This window comes from Eublepharis macularius, chromosome 11 (assembly GCF_028583425.1).
Source record: "Eublepharis macularius isolate TG4126 chromosome 11, MPM_Emac_v1.0, whole genome shotgun sequence".
NCBI classification, from domain to species: domain Eukaryota; kingdom Metazoa; phylum Chordata; class Lepidosauria; order Squamata; family Eublepharidae; genus Eublepharis; species Eublepharis macularius.
This window is the reverse complement of record NC_072800.1, coordinates 39,979,351-40,005,029: the sequence shown is the minus strand read 5'-3', so window position 1 is coordinate 40,005,029 and position 25,679 is coordinate 39,979,351. Positions and strand designations below refer to the sequence as shown.

The 25,679-nt window shown below is 41.5% G+C and overlaps 1 protein-coding gene across 1 annotated transcript in view; it reads right to left on the bottom strand.

Moving 5' to 3' along the window:
- The window catches only part of SLC4A7 (solute carrier family 4 member 7), a 102,478-nt gene that overhangs the window by 43,303 nt on the left and 33,496 nt on the right, over nucleotides 1–25,679 (bottom strand). The window contains exons 2-6 of the mRNA XM_054990810.1: nucleotides 24,111–24,192; nucleotides 10,752–10,895; nucleotides 8,376–8,514; nucleotides 7,817–7,977; nucleotides 1,088–1,276 (exon numbers count right to left, since the gene is read on the bottom strand). Coding sequence (XP_054846785.1) covers nucleotides 1,088–1,276; nucleotides 7,817–7,977; nucleotides 8,376–8,514; nucleotides 10,752–10,895; nucleotides 24,111–24,192 — 715 coding nt within the window. The remainder of the gene's footprint in view (nucleotides 1–1,087; nucleotides 1,277–7,816; nucleotides 7,978–8,375; nucleotides 8,515–10,751; nucleotides 10,896–24,110; nucleotides 24,193–25,679) is intronic.

Here is a 25,679-nt window from a genome sequence, read left to right as displayed (position 1 = left end):
TCAGAATAAAGTACACTATACAATTTTCAAATAAAACCAACCAATAAAATATTTAATGTATTTTACTGATGTTCTAAATGTTTCTATTTCACTAAGGTTTGAATATTTCACAATGTTAACACAGATACCACCATTATTTCTATCTTTTTCTCAATAAAATTGGGGGCGGGGGGGGGGGGGTCGTAATAAACCCAGCCACTAATGATTGAAGTACATACCTGAGAAGCCAAACACAGAAGTGATGAACAGAATAGAAAACACAGAAAACAGAAATATAACATGAATCACACACTGATTACCTGAAATAACGTGATCAGCAACAATGGCCTATGCTTCAGAAGCCATACCAAAGTAGGGGAAATTTAGTAAATAAAGAACATACTGTCAGGATACCCTATCATGACATTATACTCCTGCTATAAAATAATGTTTGCTCAAACAGTAACAGCACATATAGGATTGCATCCAACTAGCTTTTCCATTGGTGAAAAGGGAGGAGGAGTCCCCTTTGACCACTAAAAAGGCTATGCTGGGGAATCATGGGACCTGCACGGACAAAAGCCATATGGGAGAGAAACTGTAATAAGAGGGAGAATTAGGTGAGCAAAAACGCTAACAGTATCCAACATGGACGTTTTTATGTGACATTCACAAACACACATGAAGTATGCCACTAAAAAAAAGAAAAAAATTCTTGCAATCAAAAGTAATATAATTTTTCTCACCAAATAAATTTACGATTACTCCGTTAAAAAGTAAAAATTTCTTTTATATATGGCGTTACTAAATTTTATCATATTGACAAGGGGAAGGTCCAGAAAACAGAGGTATCACAGAATATCCACACCCTTGGCATTACATGCCTCTTTTGCTAAAGCAACAGGATAGCATAAAATTATGAAGCGAACTAAATTAAGAATGGTTCTATTCTATTCTTGCAGCTTACTGCAAATAACTTTTTACCCAGTTTCTTCTTATACGTCAAAATTTTTTAACTTTTCCTCTATACATGTTGCTGACTTTTCTCACATCTCTGCATTGCATTTGTTAAAAGTTAAAGTAAACTGGATGCCACAACTTATCTCACCATTTCTTTCAAGCAAGAGAGGGTCAGAATGTTTCTTGCCTATATCTGCAAATGACCGTACAAGCGGGATCCGATTACTGAATTTTTTTTCATTTTGATGATGGTGCCTCTTCAGAAGTGCTTCTCTGACACTTTCTCTTGTAGATTCATCCAGTTGACCAGAAGCTATCATGTTATCCAACACCATATCTACCAAAGACAAAGAAAAATTCAATGAGACATTTATATTATTTTCTCAGTACTCCCACCTGTTCATTTAAGAGGAATTCCACCTTCACAACCATCCTACCAACCGATCTTTGGTAAATGATGAACTGCGAAAATTACCCTTGCCTTAGATGTCAGACTTTAATAAAAATTACTAACACGCTGTAGACTTTTGCCACAATCTAATTCTCTTCAATTGCAATATCATAATTATATAACACAGAATATGCAATAATTCCAGAACTGTAAAAATCACACTAAGCCTTACATTTGGAAATCCACTTCCAAGTCCACAGCAGCAGGTTTCAGAGTCCCAGAAGAAATGTAAATGTACCACTTATGCCCATACTTAACTACTAGGGGTGTGCGATTCGGGTTTCTGATTCAGGAAAAATACCCGAGTCGGACCCGATTCAAAAAAATTCGGGATTTCTGAAATGGCCCCAGTGTTCTGGGACCGTTTCGGAAAACCGGAATCAAAGATTCCCAAAGTGATTTGTATAGCTTCGGGAAGCTTTGGGTCAAAGGGTTTAAAAACCTCTTTCCATGCCACTGCGTAGTAGCATGGAAAGGGGCGTTTAAACCCCTGGATCAGCTGCGTGTTGGGAATATCCCGACAAGCAGCTGATCCAAGCCTGCCGAGGTGAAATACCCCTTTCCCTTCTGCTTCCCAGCATCAGGGAAAGGGGCCTTTCAACTCCTGGATCAGCTGCTTTTCAGGGATCTGTGCAGCAGGCAAAGAGAGCACTCTGTGGTGCGGCTGCAGAAGGGGCCAGGAAATTCCCTGGCCATTCCAGCAGCAGGCCAAGTGAGCGGAAGTAGGACTGTAAACCTACAATTTTCTAGCCACTTGCAAGGGGCTAGAAAAGTGTATTTAAACTTCCTGTCCCGCCAGTTATTTCACCCATTGGGAGGGGGAGGAGGGAATCCCCTCCTCCCCCTCACCAGAAGGGGGAGGAGGGAATCCCCTCCACCGGGTGAAGTAATGGGCAGCTGGGCTGGAAGTTTAAAAGCTTTCTGGTGTTCTCCGAATCTTTACGGAGCATATTGAAGCCGGTCAATAAGCAATTTCCGAATTGGCTTGCCACTTCGGAAATTGACTATTTCTGACTTTTTTCCTTGCTTTGGAAATTCTAAAGCGGGAAATCTGATTTTTTTTCTTGCACACCCCAACTTACTACTAACATCCCAACTACATGTCAGTGCTGCAGCAGTGACTACTGTTGCCGCTGCCCCCTGTGCCCACCATGGCAGACCGAAAAATATGATATGAAAACAGAAAAGGCAATATATAAAGCAATCCAAGACCTGTTTGAACTACAATCCTGAAGAAATAAGCAGTTGAAATACCACTGAAGCAAACAGAGCTTAAGGAGGCAGACCTATATAAGACTGCAGCCTTAATTTGCTACAAGGGGGCAAATTTGCCACAAGGGGGATCCAGGTACTTTCCTTTATGATCCATCTTATTGTAATATACATGTATACAACATAAGGGCATATGATGATGAAATATTAATTATTTATTGTCTTCACATCATAATTTGAATGAATTAAATATTGTTTAGATGAGCTTTATTTTAGAATCTGTATTTGTTTACACATCCTAAGATATAAAAGGCTAACCCTAATACCCGAATCTGACCCGAATCTGACCCAATTAGGAAATGTTGAAGCAAAGCTTTCCAAAGCAATTTGGGTTGCTTTGGAAAGCTTCAGGAACAGCCAGCATTACTTTGCAGGCTGTTTGCATTTGCATTTGCATTTGCATTTGCAAACAGCCAGCAAAGTGCTTCTGATTTCAAGCTTCTTGCCTTTTCTTTTTTTACCAGAGGGGAGGGGGAAGAGGAGAGATTGATTCACTACCTCCTTCTTCCCCCTCCCCTCTGGTAAAAAAAGGCAGGAAGCTTGAAAGCAGAAGTATTCTTGCAGAAAGAAAAGTGCAGAAACAGAAAGAAAAGTGCTGCTTTCAGGAGATTCCCAGCTGAATTTATTTGATGGGAGGGGGAAGGAGGGGTGAACAGTACCAGGGGGAGGAGGGAAGGGGATCAGAGAAGGGAGGAGGAGTTAGGAGTGTCCAATCCCTGCAGCTTTTCTCCTTCCAGTCAATGGGGATTCTCTGGAAGAAGAGTGTCTTTTTTTAAATGCTGCAGGGAATTAAATTGGAGGCTTGGCTTTTGGTCAGTTGCCATTTTCCCCTGGCCTAGAGAGAGAGATTGAGACTTCCTGCTGGATTCTCTATCTCTGTGGTGGTCTGGGACTCTTGGCTGGCCTGCCTGCCTGCATCTGGACTGACATGACTGCATGGATTCTGGTGACTCACCACTGGACCTGTGTTTCTGGACCTGACTGGGCCTGCAGCTGGAGACTGGTAGGTTTTGAGTATCTGTGCTTTTTTAAGTTTTCTGTGTCTCCAGGTTGTTTGGCAGGGGTTCTGGTCCCGCATGTCGGGGGGGGGATCTTTGCCATTTACTTTGCTTGCTTTGCTGATTGTTCCTGTTTCTCTTTGGGGGGGTTGATGAGTTGTCTTTGGGCGGGCTAGTTTTGAAGTTCTTGTTGGGGGGCTGTGGGCTGGTTTTGAAGTTCTTGTTGGGGGACTGTGGGCTGGTTTTGAAGTTCTTGTTGGGGGGCTGTTGCTTTGAAGTTCTTGTTAGGGGGCTGTTGGCTGATTTTGAAGTCAGAGTTTGGACTTTGGAGAAAACTTGGTGTTTAGAGTTAGTGTTGTTTACAATTGGTGTTTACAGTTTGGTGTTGTTGTTCATTGTTGTTTTGTTGGTTGGGGGTGGTGTTTGTAGGTATAGTAGTGTTTTAGTAGCGTTCTTTGGATTTCCGAGAGTGTTCTTACTTAGTTCTAAATAGTATTTTTATAAGGTAGGCTAGTTGTAGGCCTGTGTCATTGTACATTTGCCCTCTAAACTAAACTGTTAGGGACCAATTGCTAATTTTCCCTGTTTAATAGGCTTGTGTAGGAAAAGATTTAGTGAGAGTTCAGGTTCTGGTAAAATTATATTCATAAATAGGCTGCCCATTAGTACATACTTAACTAGGGCTTTCCTGCCCACCTCTTGCATCCTTGGAAACAGACCAGGCACATTTTTTGTTATAGGCTTAACTGTATATTGGGGTTTAGGGCCAGCTTGATTCCTGAAGAGGAATTCAGCTGTTTGCTAGTGTAGGTACACAAAACTAAATAGAGCCTTTTTAAAAAGAGATTTCTTTGACCATCTCCAGGAACAGAGCCACAAAACGCAAAGTTCTAGAGTAGGTAGGTAGGTTTTGAAACAAACTCTACCTTCTAGCTAGGTGCTTGAGGGGAGGGTGTTTAAAAAAGTTAACAGTTGGTAGTTAGTGTAGGTTTCAGGGGGAATAAGAATGAGCAATAGGAAACCTGAGAGGGGCCCCGGTGTGGGGGGAAGGTCAGGGTTAAAACTAGAGGGGTGGAGTGGAGGGGGAGTGCTGCAGCTATCCCCCCACCTGAGTGGAGGAGGACCTCCCTAGCGCTGCTGCCCTTCATCAGCCTGGCTTCTGGTGACAGCAAGAGGGTTCGCAAGGCCCTCTTTGCTGAGGCAGCTGCCTGAGTGCCACCTCCACCCAGGTGTCTGAGGCAGGAGCTTGCACTGGCCAGGGGCCTGCTGCTGCGGCTCCCCCCCTCCAGCTGTTGAAACCCAGCAGCAGCAGGAGGGGCAGTCCAATAGTTATGAAACTTGGGTCATTAGAGGAGAGTTAGAAGAAGGCCCCCACCAACATTGATAGGATTCAGAAAGAAAATGGCCCTCCCAGGCCCCCAGAAAGCCAGGAGCAGCATCCCCATTGAAAATAATGGCCGAATCTTTCCAAATCATACTGAAGCAGCTTGATTAGCAATTTCCAAAGCAGCTTGCTGCTTCAGAAATCTCTTGTTTCCTAAACTTTTTCCTGCTTCAGAAATACCGAAGTGGGAAACCTAAATTTTTCTGGCACTGCACACCCCAAGACGTCATTGGTTGTGGCTGCTGTGGGGCCTTGGTACGGCAGTGCCAGGACTCCCTGCTGCCTGCATCAGGCTTCTGAGGGGCTGCAGCGGAGGTGCGGCATTGCAGCCTGGTATGTGGCTTTCCTGCCACGGCAGCAGTGGGGAAGTGCGCCACGCTACAGAGGTAGAGACAAGGCCACAGCAAAGGGGGGTGCCTCCACGGTCTTAGACATACAAATGTCTCAATATGTAAAATATATACACCTGCTTTCTTATGAGCAAAACCAATAATTTAACAATCACCAAAGGCAATCTACAATTTTGAATTCTATAGCAGTAATATCTACATTTCTAAATAAATATGGTTATTTCCAAAAAGATACACTCTTTCTGACATCTGAACCTCTCAAGCAAAACTGTTACCAGCCAATCATCCAACAGTGGTTTTGGAGGTCCCTTGGCAAAATGACTTCAAGGACTGCATGTTGCTCATATGCGCACATACATCCCAAGGATAGACCAGAGCACAATTCCCTTGTATTCCTTTAAGCTCTTTTAGCAGGGATAAATCAAGTATAGAAGAGCAGCTCTCTGCTATTTCCCTGGGTGCCCCTCCAACAGGAAATGAAAGACTGTCCCAGAAGCCCCTGCAACATTGCAATCCTATTCCAGAGGGAAGGGCATCCAGTGAAGCAGTGCAGCACTGTTTTTTTCACACTGGTGTAAAATACCATCTATATAACAACTTCAAAGAATTTTCACTTAACCTAGCTGAAACTGATTGAGCGGCCATCTTCCAAACTACGTCCCAAATAGAAACTTTTATTTCCAGTCCCAATTTCCTTTCACACACATGATGTAATGCACTCATATTGTCCTGTATTCATAAATACTTGAAACCAGCCTTTTAGTATGAACTAGGCTGGATTAAAAATTAAGAACCAGTTAAAGGACATTTAAATTACTGTAATATTATAGGGTATGTAATGCGATGTCTAATTTGATGCATTCGAATCCAGTTTATAATGACATAAAAATATTTTATTTTATAGCTTCTCTGGAATTTTGGTTACTAAGGTTAATCAGAAGAAAAAATACCCTATACAAACAACAAGATTCCCAGTTTCAGTATTGCTGATAATTATCTGAATTGCAAAAAAGTGAGTGATCTAAGAAAAGTAGGGGAGATATAGTTGGGGTTAATTTTTCTCTCTAGGATCTCCAAACAAGAAATGTACATCTAATAAGTGGGTTTATAATTTCATTTGCTCTCCTCAAACTCTGAACTAAAATGGAATTATTTCCTCTAATATGAAGGTAAATCTATTGATACCCATAGCTTTTCTGAAGATTTTTGCAATCTTGAGTCAAAATGAATCTTAGTTTGATGTAGTGGTTAAGAGCAATGGGACTCTTATCTGGAGAACCAGGTTTGATTCCCCACTCCTCCACTTGAAGCCAGTTGGGTGACCTTGGGTCAAGTCACAGCTCTCTGGCGCTCTCTCAGCCCTACCCACCTCACAGGGCGATTGTTGTGGGGACAATAATAGCATACTTTGTAAACCACTTTGAGTGGGTGTTAAGTTGTCCTGAAGGGCAGTATATAAATCAAATGTTGTTGTTGTTGTTATTCCCACACGCCCATATGTTTGGTGACAATACAACATACCTTTATTAAGCCTTGATTTATTTCCTTTTTTGCAATTCAGATAAAATTTACTTATCTGAATTGCAAAAATTAGCCAAAGATTAAGTAAATGCCCCATTGAGTAAAAAGTTCTTAAAAGCTCTCTAAAAGCTGCCAGATCAGACAGACTTCTCACCTCAACTGAAAGGCCATTTCAGAAAGTTGTAGTATTGCTGAAAAAGTCAAAGAAAAAACCAATACCAGCCTAAATTTGTGAGGGACAGGGCAATGAACAGATCTTTCCAGGAGGAATGCAGCTGACATATGAGTTCATATCAGAAAAAATAGTCCATACATTATGAGGGCCCCAGCCTGTGATTAAATATAAAATTTAACTTAATGTTATTTGCTTTTGTTCCCTTTTTTACCATAGCTGTTAGAGACTTGAGAAGATTACAGAAAACAATAATAACTACACTTATATGCCACTCTTCTAGACAGATTAGTTTCCCCACTCAGAGTGGTGAACAAAGTCAGCATTATTATTATCCCCACAATACAGCTGGGGAGCTGAGAGGAGTGGCTTACCCAAGGCCACCTACTGAGCTCATGGCAGTAGGGGGATTCAAACCAACAGAGGGCCAGCTTGCAACCCAACCACTTAACCACTATGCTACAGCTGCTGTCATCATACCAAGTACAACTTTGTAGCACCCACAACCTCTAGTAATGACAAAAACAATTAAGTCATCAGATCTCCACACTGGAATAAAGTCTGCAGAACAAAGTCCTGAAATGAGATGGAAAACTTTGTCAAGGATATCAATATGAACATTTTGCTCCTTTTAGCATTTTTTATTCTTATATAAAATAATGAATAACTATAATTAGGTTTGTCAGAATAATGTATTTTTTAAAAAATCTAAAGTAAATTTGATGCAACCTGCTATTTCATCGAGTGTACTGGCTCTCATGTCCAGCATGACTGTCCCATTTAGAATACAGCTCCTCAGTTCAAAGAGACTGTGGAGAGAGAGAGTAGCCACGTAGGGTTTGCTCCATCTATCACCACCATCTTCGACATCTTCTTCAAATTTCAGCCATCTGAAACAATGACAGGCAATGTACATACACAGTAAGTAATTTTTTGGCACAATGCTGTTTACATACACAGCTACTTTCATACAAGCATTGGTAACTATTTTTCAGAATACCACTTTGCTCTGATCATTTTGTTTCTCCTATTATTTAAAAAAAGGTTTTCTGTTTTTTGAACCACAACGTTAATTTCTCCTATTACGGTTACATAAAGTAAAAAATAATAGTATGACTACTTCTATCGCTGTTTACAGAACTAGAGCAGATCTGCTTATTAGCACTGAGCTACAGAAATACTAAATGACCCTTCAACATATTCTTCAGATGTTCATTTTTCTTAGTGGATAACAAAGTTTCTTTTCAGTGTATAAAAACATTAAAAATACAAGCTACCCAAAAGTTACCTGGCAGTTTCTTTCCATTCATATTCCTCCCCTTCTCTAAAACAAAGTTCATCCATTTCTGTGAATAGATCATGGGGAATGTGTTCTTCATCGTCGTCCTCAGTACCCAAGATAAAATGTACCCTCTGGGATGGTGTGTCTGGATGGATGTTCCAAAATTTGAGAGATATTTGTTACTTAAAAAGTTCAAATAATCAATTTTTTTCCCATGCTGCCACACTGACATCCACAAAACTACAACTACCCATACTGGAAAGCAACTCATAAGAAAGTAATGAAATAAAATTAACATCTGAAAAAAACTGCTTCAGTCCCCAATTTATCCTCTGTCTCCTGAAACCTATTAATCAGTTATCAGGATATCTGAACAAATCAATTTGATTTAAAAATGACTTAATTTTAAGAAACTGAATTGCTTCTTGTACAGAAAAATAAATTCTATACTGCAGGTCAATAGTACCTGCATGCTAAATTAGGTGTCATACTAATCTGAATAGAGCTTTGGTTATATAGTGACTGGTTAAACTAGTTAAAAGAAAATCCTTTTCATGGGCTTCACAGAAGATATGTATAATAAAGGCCTCAGCATCTAGACTTCTGTGCTACCACAAAATACACAAAGACCCTGTACATCAGCAGAGTAAGGCCTGCAAATATAAGAAAACTAAAACTCATCCCACGAGACTAAACAGGTAATATACATTTTCATGTTCTGCCTTTTCCTATCATCTCTGTTCAGTAAGCCTTACATGCAGCCCGTTCTTAGGGACTCCAAAGCCTTAATAGGTATAAAATAAATTTAAGCAAGAGGATGCTATCACAGCTTGAGAAGAAAGAGGAAGACAAAAACATTTTAGTTCTAGTATCAAGATTTCTAAATATAGTTTCGAGTCACTTAGATGCAAACATTCTGACAGTGGTGTTCTTTCATTTTAGCTTGACTGATAACCAACCCATTAGCCAAGACCTTTCCAACAAAACTTTCCACTGAGATAGGATGATGTGAAGTTGGTTGCATTCTATTTGGATAGCTGAAAGAGGGTGCATAAATTTTAGCAGTATCTTTCCAAGACTAAGAGTAGAGGTGGATACGAACCAGAAAAAAACAAACAGTGTGGTTTGTGGTTGGTCCCGTTTCACGAACCATGAACCACCAACTTTCACGAACATGCCCCAGTTCGCAAACCGGTTCATGGTTCGTGGGGTTTAAATACCCCTTTCCATGCTGCTGCAAAGTGGCATGGAAAGGGGTATTTCACCCCCGCTGGCTTGGATCAGCTACTTGTCGGGGAGATCCTGACAAGTACAGTAACATTCTGTACTGGTTTTGCTGCACTGTTGCCCTGCTCCTATCTGTATTTTAATCTCATTTTGTATGGAGTCTCTGTATTTAAAAATTTTATATTTTATATATGCCAATAAAGGCTTGCTTGACTGACTGCTTGCTGTGGGAAAGGCTGATCCATTTTTCAAGGTACAGGTGAAATGTAGTGAAAAAATGGTTAGTCTGTGTTTTCCTTTTATTTTCTGTATTCCCCCAATAAATGCTATATGTGTGCACAGAAATAAACCAGAACAATTTGTACTTTTGGCTTTGAAAGACTTGCTGGACTACCTTCCCCACATTGCTTTAAACACACTGCCACGTGAACCTGAGAAGGGGGTAGATCCTGCATGTAGCCTCATGTTCAAGGGGTGAAATACAGACGGACCTGGGGCAATCTGTCTAAGAAATTCAAGAACCTCCCAGCTGGTGGCAGGGAACCTTCCAAAGGGTCCAACTGGGCATTACATAAAATCCACAACTTTCTGAAGAAAGGAGCTCTGACTATTGAAAGCTTACACTCTGCAACTCTTATTGGTCTATAAGGGGCCACGGTACTCAAATTCTACAATTGTAAAGAGTTATTTACATGGGGCTGATTTAAAAGTCTTCAGTCTGTACCATGAATTAGCAAAGTTGTGAAGAAAGACGGTATAAAAGGGTTTTAATAAAAACAACATCTCACACATTGGAGTGAGAAGTAACTAATAATTATCCAACTGATTTAATAGAAAAATACAGTCAGTGTAATGTAGTATCATAGAATCATAGGGTTGGAAGGGACCTCTAGGGTCATCTAGTCCAATCCCCTGCACAATGCTGGAAATTCACAAATCCCCCCCCCCACTTGTGCTTGCTGTACATTATACCAATCAGACCACCAACACAAGCCTTGCATATCTAAAATATAGTTACATTACTGGAATGTGTCCACAGAATCCCACAACTTTATTATCTAAAACCGCAGTGAGAAACAGTAACTTTCCCTCCCTCCCCTCCGTGTTGCCTTCTGTAAGGTAAAATTTTGTTTACAAAATGACAAAAATTCTTACCATAGGATGGAGATTCTCGCCCATCTTCTCTATCAGTTTCCTTTTCTTTTCTTCGTCTATGATGTTTATGTCCACGGTGCCTGTGACGCCGTCGGCCTTGCTTTCCAAAGGGAACATGTACACCAATATACACAGCTCTGTGGCCTATAAAAGAGTTATGCGACATATCAGGCTTTAAAAAAGAATACAGTTTTGTAAGTGAAGAGGATGGTAGTTTAAGCTACTATATACTGAACACAACATCAATTTTTTAATTTATTTGAAAAGTTTCAAGAACAAAAAAGTCTTTTATTACTGGCTGGCCCAAAATTAACCAGTAAGCTTCATAGCAGCATGAGGATTTGAACTGGGTTTCCTAGATTCTAATTTAACACTCCTATCCTCATACTATGATGGTTCTCTACATGAACAGTGGTCACCCAATTTTCTCCTCCATGCTGTCATTTGGATTAGAGAGAAGGATTAGGAATGATGGCCTGTCATGGGAGAGGTACAACAAAGTTTATAGACGAAGGATGCTGAGAGGGAAACAGGAAAAGGGATAGATGAGCATGTCTCTAGCAGCATATGGTCATGGATGTATGCTGAGATAACAGCAAGATAACAGAATGGCAAATCTCTATAGACCCCATATTCACATGCATAGGACAGATTAAATTAAATAAACAAACCTTTGGAATATACAGAATAGTTCAAGTATGAGGCTCTGATAATGCTTGAATACTTTCTTGTTTAATATTTTTGATTAAACAAAATAATACTATGCAGCGTAAGGTAAGAATAAAAGATTTAGAATTTAAAAGGATATCTTTTTAAAGACAAGACAAACTTCAGTGCTAGCCCCATTCTGCAGAGGATAAAGATTAAGGCTAAAAGGCCAAGTAAAAATGTAAAAAGCACAGAAGCCAAGTTGTAAGTGAGCAAAATGTGTAAAAAATGTTTACATGAACACACAAAGCTGCCTTATACTGAATCAAGGCATTGGTCCATCAAGATCAGTACTCAGCCTGGCTGCAGCTCTCCTAGGTCTCAAGTAGAGGTCTTTCTCATCGCTTACTGCCAGGTTCTTTGACTGGAGATGCCAGGGATTGAACCTGGAACCATCTACATGCGAAGCAGAGGCATTTCTGTTGAGCCACAGGCCCTACCATACTTGGTGTGGATATTAATTTAATTTGAAGCATGCATGAACTTAAAAGAAATTCAATGCATATGAAACCAGAGATTTTTTTAACATTAGAATGTTCTTGTCTTTCTAATTTTTTTCTTTTATATTGAAGAAGACAGCAACTGCACTCCTGCATGACATTAAAAAAAACCCACTTAGAGTGTACCACCTGTGGGTTAATATACATTTTTCAGCACACAGATTATTTTTGCTCTTCTGCAACCCAAAATACAAAGACTGCAAAGTTATCGGGACACTCCCTCTCTCCCCTGCTAATCCAGTTACGCTTCAGTAAGTCAGACTACCTCTTCGGTACTCACTTAGCAGGTGGAATATATTCCCAAAACAATGCCTAACAAGTATGCCCCCTTAACTTGCCCTTACTTGAATTACTATTTTAGAGAGAAACTTTGAAACCTCGTAACTTCATGAATATACAATATATTTTTGTTGAAGTAGAGAGGGCAAGACCTCTGCAATATTTTTAAACTCAGAAAAAGGATACATTGTAGGTATTCTTTACCAGAGGCATAAAAATTAATCATAAGCAGTAGTATACCTCTTGATTAAAGCACAAATTTTAAACTGCTGTAATTTAGCTTTTTTGTAAGGTTTTTAAAACATTTGGACTAATTATATAAAATAGATTCTATAGTCCACACTTTCCACAAAATGATTTTGATTTTATGGCAAATAGAGTTTTCAGCTAGATAATGGTAGAATGCTGATAAACGCATAACCCCTCCTACTACTATATAACTTTCCAAAAGACCATCTACTCCCTTATGAACCTGCCACCCAATCACTACACTCATCTTTGGAGGCCCTGGTCAAGTGCTCCTGCCTTCCCCGATTAGGTGGGTGACAATCTGGGAGATGGCCTTCTCAGCTGTGGCACCAAAATCTGGAATTGTCTCCTCAGCAAGAGTCTGTCCCCTTCAGTTGCCATCTTCCGCCAGTCTTTTCTGTTTTGTTTGGCATTCCCTCAGGGATTCCTCCTTCCCATTCAATGTTTTAATTGCTGCTTTTACCTTTTTGTAAGTATTTTAGCTCTGGTTTTAAACATGTGTTGGGGTTTGGGGGGAATAATGGTTTTAAAATATGATTTTATTATGTATGTTTTAATTTGTTAGCTGCCTTGAGGGCTCTTGTGAGGGTAGAAAGGTAGGGTAGAAATTTTGTTAAATAAAATAATTCATTAATAAATATGGGGTGTATAATTCACAACAGGGGAAAATCTGCCAGGAAGTATGTCACTGGTTTGCAATGCAGAATTAGAATCTTGCTATACTATAAAAGACACACTGATTACTCAGAAGAGAATAATTAGTGAGAAAAAAATCCAGCCCTTAAATCGGCCATTTGAGGAACAGTGTAGTAATATTGTTTCCAGAAGAACTTTAAGGCAGCAGACAAAATCATACAGGTGAAGTCACTGATTTTCATAGGTGGGAGATTCCAGATCCAGATTCCATTCATGGGACAGTATTTTTAAAATAACTCAAGGTCGCTGCTAACTCCGTAAATGAGTTAATATAGTGACTTTCAAGAGTCAATGGTAGGAGGGAAAATAATAGTACCTCTCCTTTTTTGTTTTTATTGATAAGCAGCCCCAGAGGCTTCAAAGAGAAGAATGGCAAACTGTTTAATCTCTCCTTTCCTGCCGTTTATTTGCTCCAAACTGCACCCCTTCCCAGTTGCTTTTGCAACTGTGGAAAGGAGAAAAGCAGCTGATGGGCTTTTATTTTGAGTTTTAAAATGATCAGGATTGCCTATACAGCCTAGCCCATACTTTCTTTGCTCAGACCAATAGTCTGATGATGCTTTTAGTATGTTTTTTTAAGGGCTGTGGAATAATACAGAACTCAATATAATATGTACTTTGTCCCTAAGAAATCTTGCCATGTCCAGATATATTGTCACGGCCAATGGCTAACTCAATTAATAAATTATACAAGCCAAGGCCACTGGAACGCACAAAAAGGGTACTCCTGAAATTCAAGGCAAGCTTCAATTATGGAAGGGACTACATGAGAAAGTTTACTCTTCAAAGAAATCTCCAGCTGCAATACATCAGCAATCTATGTGTTTTAGGGCAAATTAAATGTGGTCAGCTTCAATAAAAGTCTAATGATCGAATACCAGGATGCAAATCACAGTTACAGTTTAAAATGGAAAGAAGGTACCTATAGAAAACTAACAGTACATTGCTAAGCCCATCTTTAACAGGCTTAGGATGACAACTATGCCCTGTGTCCTAATAATTTGGAATTACACCAGTATACCTAATACCAGTCCTATTGAAGCATAACTCCTGCACCAGTATAGAATGTGGTGGCACCAGGACCAAAGTGCAGGCAGAACAGGACCTAGTCAGCTTCCTAAGCATCTCCAGCCCTGGGCATGCTGATGCTACCGCAACAGATGCCAGCCTTTTCAGTGGCATAATATCTCAAATATCCCATAGAGACTCATGCAAACCTCAAGTGCCCTTCACCTCTCACCTCATCCTAAAATACCAGTGCAGTTTAGGATATCAACTAAGTCTGCAATAAGTCATAGCACTTGAAAGCACTACATAAACCCGTCCAGAATACTCATTGTTTGTTGGACAGAATGAGGCTGTATTGCTGTAGCATCAGGCTGTGCAGACTTAGAACACCGGCTGGCTGTTTCCCTGTCTTTTCCTGCGTCTTTTCCAAGAGAAAGGTGGTGGGAGTGAGGCAGAGGCATGAGGGAGGGAGGAGGCAGGAGTGATCATGCAGGAATTCTCTTTGTCTCTCTAGCTTCTGTGATTGACACTGGTTCAGTTGACCTAAGTTGCAACAATGTCCCTTGCTTCAGTTTGGTTTGGGTAGAATTCTCTATTTTGACATGATTCTCTGGTTTGATGTTGGTCCCCTTGCTTCACACTTTGGTTCTAGGGGGATTCCATTCCCTTGCTTCAGTTTATTTCTGTTGGGCTTCCTCTGGGTTGAGCTTGCATTTGGGAGCATGCCTCTGGCCAATGGCTGTCTTGGCTATGTGTCTTTCTCCCTGAGAACCTCCTTAAAAATATTCCCACAACAGGAAACAAAGAAGGCAGCTTGTTCAGAGAGCACTTTGGTTTTGTGGGGGACTTTAATGGGCAGTTGAGAGAGCAAGTTCCCTGCAAATCTTCTGAATTTTTCATGAAAAATGCCCATCCAGTCCTCTGAAGAGATTTCCCCATAGGGAATAATGGCCAGATAAATCCAGGATTTGTTAATCTTGCCAAACTGGATCAGAGAATATTTCAGGAACCCCAGATTTTGGGGGGAACCCTGAAACCCAGATTTCCCAGATATTTATTTATTTATTTGGTGCACACCCCTAATAGGAACCTCATCAAAAGGGGAATTTGCACAACAATGAACACAAACAGCCTAAGGAAAAAAGAAACATTGGTGTAGCACTTGTCTAACACTGTGCTGCTCCAAACTCCTACAGGCACTTATTCTCAGTACTTAAGTGCCAAGAAACATTTATGCTTCAACCTGGAACTGTAGCAACTGATTCTCCTTGCCCTTGTACCTACTGTGCTTTCCTCAACAACCCAGCTACCATGACAGATGCAAGCAGTAAGTATCTACAGCAGGGGTTCCCTACCTTTTTCAGCCTGTGGGCACATTTGCAATTCTGACACAGTGTGGTGAGCATAGCAACAATATGACTGTCACATAACCGTTGCTGCAGGAGATGAAGCCAGCCACAAAATGGCTGCTACTGCTTACCTTCAGTCACGCAGTGAAGATCCTTATGCTTTGGAAGTAGTTTCTACCAAAGCAATGCTTTTAATAATATACACAACCAATCAATACTTCACTGGCCAATCAAAAGCCATGCTTTGTAAAAATCCCACCTGGCCTCATGACTTTCTAAAAACTGTTGGTGAGCATCAGAAAAGGGCACCATGTAGGAACCCCTGGTCTACAGCACTGAAGGAGAGAGGGCGAGAGGACTGTTAGATTTGATGTCAGCAAAATGCCATGCACTTTGGATTCCATAGGAAATACAACTGCAGTCTGAGGTAACTACCAACATTTCACTCAATCTCCTGTACTGCTAACTAAACACCCGTATTGCCTATTCCCTTAAAGGCTCAGAACCCCACAGCAGACATAATTACAATGCAGCTCCCTATAAGCTAGGAACAAGTGTTAGCTCATTAGTTATACTATGTGCCTCAACAGGGCAGTCCAGTATTCAAAACCCCCTAATGTGGGGAGTGGGGAGCTGCAAACCTTGACAAAGTAACATATGTAGACTGTTAGAGCCCATTTGCTCTGTGCTGTTACTGTAGAAAATTTTTCATTACTGCCTTTGTGTTCCTTTTGACTTTTCACAGGAAGCCATCCAACAGAGGGAGAGGCCCAGAAGGACCCCATTTCTAGTACAGTGGCAACCATCCACTGAGACCACATCACTACAGTGTGCATCTAGTTGCCCTGCTTTGGGGTTGCCAACTCTCTTTAGTCTAGCTGCTACTATTCTGCAAGCTGTTCGCCAATTTCACAGTTGTCTCCTTCATAAGCATGCAGTAACTGGGATTGCTATTCCTGGGATTCTGTGGTCTGTTGGCACAGCTTGCAAAAGCAGAAGAGCCTTGTCTCAGGGCTACCTCCATCTGAGATTTAAACCTTAGGTACACTATATCACAAACTGCCTGTCTAGGTGAACTGCCACTACTTGAGATTCTTATTCTTTTTCTTTACCCCCAAGTGCCTTGAAGTACACTATAAGAATTAGTAAATATGCTTGGAAATATAGCCTGGCTTGGCCAAATACTTCCACAAGAATAATAGTTTCTTCAGGCTAACTATGGCAACACGAGTTACACATACACACAACATTTTAATGTCAGGAACAGAAATATAAGCTGAAGAATTTTTGCCACTGTTTTCTGGAAATGGTTTAGAGATAACCAGAGACAATGGAACCATTAAATTCAGAATCTGTTTATATATGGCAAAGGAAAATATAAGAATGACATAAGTGATAAAACTCCTCTTCAATGATAACCCTCTGGAGTTATCTTGAAATGATGCCGTGAAAAAAACAGGCAATGCAAGTCATCTGTTTCCAAAGCCAAATTTTGTAACATAAGCAAGAGCTGGCAGATCTGCTCATTTCAAAAAATATGATCTTTGTCTTCCTTCTCTGAGACCAAGTCATTTGTGAAAAGTGAGGTCAGCAGTATGCTCCTGTTTTAAATAAGGAGTATGCCTGTAATCTGTTGATAGTTTTCACAGAAGTCACCATGCAAGTCATTTCAATTTGATTTGTGTGAACAAAGAGGATAAGCTATATTTTCAACAGTTATCTGACTGACCAGGAAGCTCTCAGCTTCTTTTTTAGAAAGGGGCAGGGATCATGCATTGTTAGTCCCAGAAATAACTTAATCACCACCACAGTATCATGGCCAGTATGAAACTGAACTTTTCCTGAGATTATTCTACGAGCTGATGGAGATCATGATTATGGACTCAGTGGCATGCCAAAGCATGATGCGCTCTTTCCCTCTAAACCCTCTTCTCTGAAGCATAAACCTAATCAGGTTTATAATTAAATTAGCAACAAGAATAAGTTTCTTAATATTAACCCATCTTGCAGCAGTCACAGAAGAAGGTATAAATTAGTATCTACACTTATATTCTTTTAACAACTCTAGGTTTCAATTTCTCATTGAAGCAGCAATATAAATCTTCAAAATTGCTCAAGCAGCAAGTATTCCATATCTTAAATTAAGCCTTCAGAATACTTCTGAAACGGTACTTGGAAATCTTTTTTATACTTCCATTTAGAATGCACAGCACACAGAGAGTCTTAAAATCTAATTACTTTAATCTCACACCCCTCACCAGATATGGAAGCAGCAAGGTCTTTCCTTCAGAGAAATGAGCATTCCTACTAGCATAGGTAGTTCTTCTGCCAGCTCAAGAATTGTACCCTGTGCTTAAGTTCACAAGTAGTAAGCTCCTGCCACCTGGGATGTGAATACTAAATACAAACCTATACTGTACCATCTGTACCAAATTTTAAGACCAATATAAAATAATCCTATTTCAGAGAGTGTCTTAACTTCTGATATTAATTGCAGGAGAACCAGTGGGCCCCTCCATTATCTGTTGAAAATATGTTTTTTCACTTTTTCCAACAACTGTCCTTGAGGGGAGCTGCTAGGAGCAAACACTGTAACTTTCCCAGGGACTGGGATATTTTCCTTTGTACTTCATGTAGTCTAAACTAATCTGTTCCCATGCAACCTCTTTGGAGTTTCGCGCCAGAATGTCAACGGCCCCAAAGAGGGCAGGAAGTTTCCCTATAATTAGTAATGCCTTTGTTTGAATTGTCACTTCTGCCAATTTTGCACCTTTGGGTGAACACCTGTACTGTATGGATCTCAATAAAGCTACTTCAACTGGAACACCTGCGTGTGGAGGGCTTGAGGGACCTAACTGCCAGGGACTGACATGTATGATGCTCAAAAAACTCCATGAGCCCTCAATATACTGACACAATGCATTCGAGAGACTAGGATTACATCTAATTTTGATTTTTTTTCTTCTATAAGCATTCAGCTAAACTAAAATTGCATTAAACATCACATTATTAACTATCAGTGGCAATGACAGATTCACATCTTAATTCTTTCCAAAGACAATAAGCTGATTTCATTTAAACTTATCTATACAGCCTAGGTGAACAAGTTGCTTGAATAAATAAGATACTTGCTTGTATAACTGCACAAAAATTACTCGAGGTTAAATGAAACTTAGAGCCAGGGAATAGAGATGGGCACGGAACGGAAAAAAGCCAAACCGCTTGATTCGTGGTTCGTTCATTTTCATGGAACATGAACCACGAACTTCCGAACCACAACTGGTTCCCGAACTGGTTCAAGGTTTGGGGTTCATCTGAGCCCAGGACAGCCCCCTTCACGCTCAGAGAGCCCAAACTCGCAGGAAGTTTTCAGCAGACTCTCCTCCACCCCATGCCTGCCCACCCTCAGACAGTAAAACTACCCATGCAGTTGTGAGTCAGTGGACAGCCCCCAAAACCACCTCCACCCAGACACTGCCCACAGCTGGAAAGGGTATCAAAATAAAATAAAACAGTGTGTGTGCTGATGGTGTGCATGTGCACAGCAAAAGCGAGCTGCACTAGAGAAGCATGCAAGTGGGGAGCCTGCAGACAGTAAAGCTACTCATGCAGTTGTGAGTCAGCGGACAGCCCCCAAAACCACCTCCACCCAGACACTGCCCACAGCTGGACACTGACTCAAAATAAAACAAAATAGTGTGTGCGCTGATGGTGTGCATGCACAAAGCAGAAGTGAGCTGCACTAGAGAAGCGTGCAAGTGGGGAGCCTGCAGACAGTAAAGCTACCCATACAGTTGTGAGTCAGCGGACAGCCCCCCAAACCACCTCCACCCAGACACTGCCCACAGCTGGACACTGACTCAAAATAAAACAAAACAGTGTATGCGCTGATGGTGTGCGTGCGCACAGCAAAAGCGAGCTGCACTAGAGAAGCATGAAAGTGGGGAGCCTGATGGTGTGCACAGCGGAGACAGTTGAGCAACCCCGTGCAGATGTGAGTCAGCGCACCAGAGACACGAGCCCAGTGGCACTGGCTGCAGCGGTGCTCCAAAATTGAAGGGCACTGGAGGAGTGTGCAGAAAAGAGGTCAGACTTCACTGCACCACACAAGTTCACACAGAGAGCAAACAGCCCCATGCAGGTGTGAGTCAGCACACCAGAGGCGCAAGCCCTCCAAAACACCACTCAGTCAGTGGCGCAGGCTGTAGAGGCACTCCAAATAAAAGTAAAGGGCACTGGAGGAGTGTGGAGAAAAAAGGAAAACTGCACTACACCACACAAGTGCACACAAGTGCACACACAGGGAGTCAGCCTACAGAAAAGTGAGGCTCCTTGTGGGGGGCACCCAAAACAGAAGACAGACCCTCCAAAAAGCAGAGAAAGAAAGAAAAGCAAATAAAAGAAGGGCTCCCTGGGGAAGAGGGGCCACAAACTCCCAGAAATCAAACCAGAAGATAGGAGCTCCAAAAAGTAGAGGGGAAGAAACAGAGAAAAAGCAAATAAAACTCACTTAGAAAAACAAGAACCTAGCTCTACTCAAAGGCTTAGGACTAGGCTGGGGAGGGGTGTGTGTGAAAAGCTAAGACTGGGATGGGATGGGGGAAGAAAGGGGAAAAGCACCCTTTTCCAAAAACTTCCCCAGTCCCCAGTAAGAAAAGGCAGAAAGAGAAAAGATTTTCAGTGTCTTTCCAAGAAGCAAGAAGTACACTGCAGGCCAAAGATCCCTCCCAAGTTCCTCTCCTAGCAATACAGCTAGCCAGCAAGCTCGTTACTTCCTAACTCACTCTGGAGAAAATGAAACCACGTCACATGGCTTCCCCTATTTATGGGGAAAGCCAAGACTGAACAACACAGGAGCACTCTGGTAGGCAGAAAGAACTGCCTAACATGGTTTGGGAGAAAGAGATTGGTGTTACCATGGCTGCTGAAGGCTCATTTCCTCAGTTGCCTTAGAGATCCTAACCCTCCTCCCCCTTTAGCTGTCTGGATTGGCCAGAAATAGGAGCTCTCTACTTGGCAAGGACAGCTGCCAATCAAGCATGGAGGCCTCAGACTGGGGGCAACCTAAAGACTGCAACCGTTGCCTGGGTGATGGAGTGAATGGTGCCAAAGTGTCTGGCTTCCCAGAAAAGCAGAAACGGAACAGTAGGTAAATTTGTTTGTTCTGTAAAAACGTGGAGCCATGGAACACGTTTCTTTGCAAATGAACCAGCCGTTCCGTTCGGAATTTTGTTCCGTGTTTTGTTTCGTGCCCATCACTACCAGGGAATTAAACTCAACTGTGAACCATTCCAGATCTCTCTTCTCTTTATACAGATTTTCAGGCAGAAAAAAATGCAATTTTCTGAAAATTTATACCATGGTCTATGCTCATGATAATTATATACTGCTATAAGTTAGAAAGGAAAACTCCAAAATAGTAAAATATATATATATATATATATAGGTTTTTTCTAACAAGGCTACTGAAGAGTAGAGATGGGCATGAACCTGAATACGACCCAAAAAACCCCACGAACCAGCCCAGTTCGTGGGCCATGAACCAGTGGTTCATGAAAGCTGGTTTCCATGAACTTCCACGAACTGGTCTACTGGTTCGTTTGGGTCGTATTTAAATGGCCATTTCCACGAGGCAGGAAAGGGTCCTTTAAACTGTCAAAGGCCCCTTTCCCTGCTGCTGCTAAGCAGCCAGAAAGGGGCATTTAAACCCCACAAACCACGAACTGGTTCATAACTGGGCCCAGTTCCATGCCAGTTCCTGGTTCCTGGTTCATGAAAACCCACGAACCATGAACCTCGTGGTTCTTTTTTTTTGTGGTTCGTGCCCACCTCTATTGAAGAGTCCAATATTTTCAACTGCTTTCCTAAAACAGATGCATTGCACGGAGCTGAGAATTTACTCGCATCTGTGTTTCTCATTTTGCAGTAATAGTCTGCCTTTTCACTTTGAGATTTTACTCTACCTCCTATTTTCAAAAGGCTGAAATATCAAGCAAATGAATTTGGGTTTGCTTCTGAAGGGTAAAGCTGAAATCCAAATCCAAAGCATTTCCCATATATCTAATAAAGCTTAACTGCCACTTTTCCATTCCCTGTTTTGAGAACAGCTCCATATATAAAACAGGGCTGCACTTACCTAAAACTGTTGTGCACGGGTAAGCCAGCCATGGAGATTTCCAGAGCTTTCTAAAAGATTAGGAGCATCCCTTCTCCCTTTGGTGCTTTCCCACCAAAAACATCACATGATTAGGAGGAGGGGTGCTATTCCCTCAGTTCTCTCCATGCTGTCACCGGAGACCCTCAGAAACTAAGGTTTCAGAGAGTTCACAGCAGGGCAGTAGGGAAGAACATGCACCTGCGCAGAAGACCAATTGATGAACAGTTATATGTAAGTGCAACCCAGTTTACATCTTCGTGGCTTCCAAGTGTGCAGTCCCACACTCAGAAAGCAGCAAGCTTACTTACTGAAAGAGTTGAGCATGAAGCCCTCAAAGTAAGAGACTACAGAGGGCCACCTTCCCAAAAGATGCTTAGCGTTTCATTGACATTCACCTAAGGTGTTTCTAAAGAAGCAGGGAGCTCTCTAAAAGTGTCCCTGCCAAAGAACAAGCAGGAATGCAGCAAGGAAAAAAACAGTGCTCTGGTGGGGAGAGCTGTGCTAGATTAAGGGCACTAAACAGTCATGCCCTCAAGACAAGAGTGTGATAGCCTTTACCAACCCACAAAGGAAGGGTTGGGTGAGGATACTGCTAGGTCTCTCCTGAAGTATAAATAACTAATACAACTGAAAGTGTTGTGAGACATGAAGGCTGAAAGCAAATCCCTAGTAGGGAATCTTGGCCAGGGCACTGGACACATTAACATTGTGAAACACTATAAAAGTGGAGACATAGGTTAACCCACAATGTCTTCATTCCACAGGTGGAAGTGCTATACACTAAAAATGAAGCAGCTGGGAGGTGCAAAAGTTAACAAGAGATTACACCCCTACTTGGAATGTCTTTAGAGATCCAATATGGAAGAGGAACATTGTCGGGGGTACCCTGGGGGGACTCGATGTAACTGATCTGGTCAGAGCTGAAGAGAGGACGCTTTCCTCTTTTGTGACTTTGAAATCAACTGTTTATCGGCATGCTTTGTTTTGAGCTTTGCCTTTTTCACAGGTGGCTCTGACGGGCACCAAGGTGGAAAAGTTGCAGGAGCAACAGGAATGGACTGGTCCGTCTCCACAGTAATAGGTGCCAAACATGCTGAAGGAAACTAGGAGGCCAATTCTGGGAGCTGAGGTTCTTTATCTGCGGCATTATTCTCAGAATCGTCAGCACCCTTCAGGGCTGACTCCCAAAGAGCTTCTTTCAAGCGTGATGCCCTTTCATGGTGCATATGGGCCTAAATTGATTACTGACCACACACCACAAGGTGTCATGGCCTTTGGCCAGACATAGCAGCCATTTGTTGTGCCCATCCGATTGGGCCATTTTGTTCACAGTGTGAATACTTCTTGAAGAGAGCCTATGATGCCATAGAGCTGAAGGCCCAAACTAACATCTATTTCTGGAATCAAGGAGAAAAGAACACGTCCTTCTTCAGCAGCAGCTAAAGAAGAACTGAAGGAGGGAGCTGCTCACCCTGCCTTTTATAGCCGCACTGGGGGGGAAAGCACATGAAAAGGCATCATGCACCTTTAGGAGCTTTAGAACATCCATGGCTGGCCTGTGCATGCACAGTTCCCATGTGTGCCTGCACAGAAGACACGATGATGAACATAGCAGATCCAAACCAGAATAATGAGAACAGTGAAGCAGGCATGATGGGACCAAAGAAAGGACAGACAGGACATACCATTAATGAACCATGTCCTGCTAGCAGAACAATCTGTGCAGCAAAAACAGTCAGGGGATAAAACATAAAAACAGATTACCTTGCCACTGGATTAGCAAGGGCATTCCCCAATGAAGGGGGTCTCTGGCAGCAAGGAGCAAACAAAAGGGCAGGCCATGGACCATCACAGTGTGTTGCTTGGCCAAACAGCCTGTATCTAGGAGTTGGCACGAGTAAGTCGAGGAAAACACAATTGCGATGCATTGCAATGATATGGAGCATTTTCAGTAAAACAAAAGACAAAGAAAGATAAGAGATGTCTAGTACTCTAGGTGAAAGTAGTGGTAGTATGACAAAGTCATTTTGCGGAAGACCAGGAGCCACCTGGAGACAGACTCTCATAGCAGGACCCCCACACTGCAGAGGTGGCCCCTGAGACAGTACTAACTCTTAAGAGTCACAGCATCACAAGAGTGCCCTGGGAAGAAAGAGCACTGAAAGCACGAGAAAGATGCACATATGTTCTGTCTTGGAAAAAAGAAAACAAATTTGGGTATCCCTTGAAGTGTGAAACTTCAAGATGCAAAAGATGCAAGATGCAAAACGTAGGTGTACGTTCCATTTCACTAAGTATAAATTGTATTTAAAACAAAAGAACCCAAGAGTGAACCTCAAATTTTGATTTGTGGGTTATATCTTTGTACTTGTGAAATTAACACTTCTGATGAAATTGTCTGAAAGATACTCACTTTCTAGTTCCTCTTTTTCAAAATTTGTGTTGATGGTTGAGCTGATTTTGCCCATATCCACAACAGCTTCTTCATCATGACCCTTGAAAGAGACAGAAATTTTTTTTACAAGATGAAAAATGCATTTCATATACATGTTCTGACATGTGAGATTTAGTTATGTTATGCCCACCAGTCTTTTGACTTCACACGGTTTTTTTCTTCTTTCATGCAACTCATGGTAGAATAAATTTCCACAGTTCAATGTACATTTGGATTCTCTAATATGCAAACTGTACCAAAATATGGTACAAACATGTGCTCATAGTAAGAGGATCAAGGAAGTAAAATAAAAATAAATTGATTATGTCAACATTATTGGAACACTTAGAATATGTCCTAGGAACTATACATTATTTCTAGTATATGTGGATTGGTACAGTCTTTATCTCACTATCTGACAAAAAGTTCTTTGTACTTTTAGGATGGGAATATAAACCACTTGCTTCTCTTTCAAGTAAACTGTTACTATAAACAGGCAACAGTTAATAATCAAAACTTTAGACCGCATATATAATTTACTCCCATTTCTTAATTTACATAAAATAAATAAAATATGTATGGTTTCAAAAAGGATTTGGAAAAAAACCAAACAAGTTTCAATAAGCACACTGTTAATGATAATATTATATGCTCCCCCTTTCCCCAGCTTCCTTCTCTCCTTCCTACCCACCAGCCAGCCTGCTCCTCCCGTCTTCAGCTTTCCCACCTTCCCTCCCTCTGGCAGCCTCTACCCAGGAGGCCTTGTCTCACCATGCCAACCACCGGGCCAGGCCCAGTTGTACAGTGGGGGATCCACAAGGATTTGCAAGGTGTACCTCATTTCCCTCTGTATCCCCTTTTTCTTTCCCTGCTGGCAAACCCCATATCCACACTTCCCTGCTTCCTTCTCTTCTTCCCACCACTAACAAACCTATCTGTACTGCATCTTCAGCTATATTTGTTATCTATTTACTTCATTTATACCCCTACTGTTCTCCCCAGGGGGGACCAAAGCACCTTACATCATTCTCCTCTCCTCCATTCATCACAGCCATGTTAGGTAGATTACACTGAATGTGTGTGACTGACTCAAGGTGACCAAGCGAGCTTCCATGGCAGACTGGGGATTTGAACCTAGGTCTCCCAGATGCTAGTTTGAAACTAGGCCATTTAGAACTTCAAAAGTAAGAGGTTGGGTGCAGAATAGCCAAGGGAACTCTTCAAGGACTGGCAAATTGTGTTTTCTGTAATTAACAACCCTGCTGCTGCAATCAAAATCAAAATCAGAAGTGGTGGCTGAAACCAGACTCCACTTCTCAAACAAAAGCCACAGCTGGCTAACAGACAAAACAAATTCGAGGTATATCAGTATAATTTCTTGCTGAGACTTGAATATCTATCTGCAGCCTTGACTAGCCCTGTAACCAACCAACAGCATCTCATCCTGATAGGCTTCAATTTATCAGCCAGGACACTGCTGTAAGACCATAACACATCCATTGCCACATTCACATCAGGGTTTTCCCTCTCTTTTTAACAGTTGGTAAA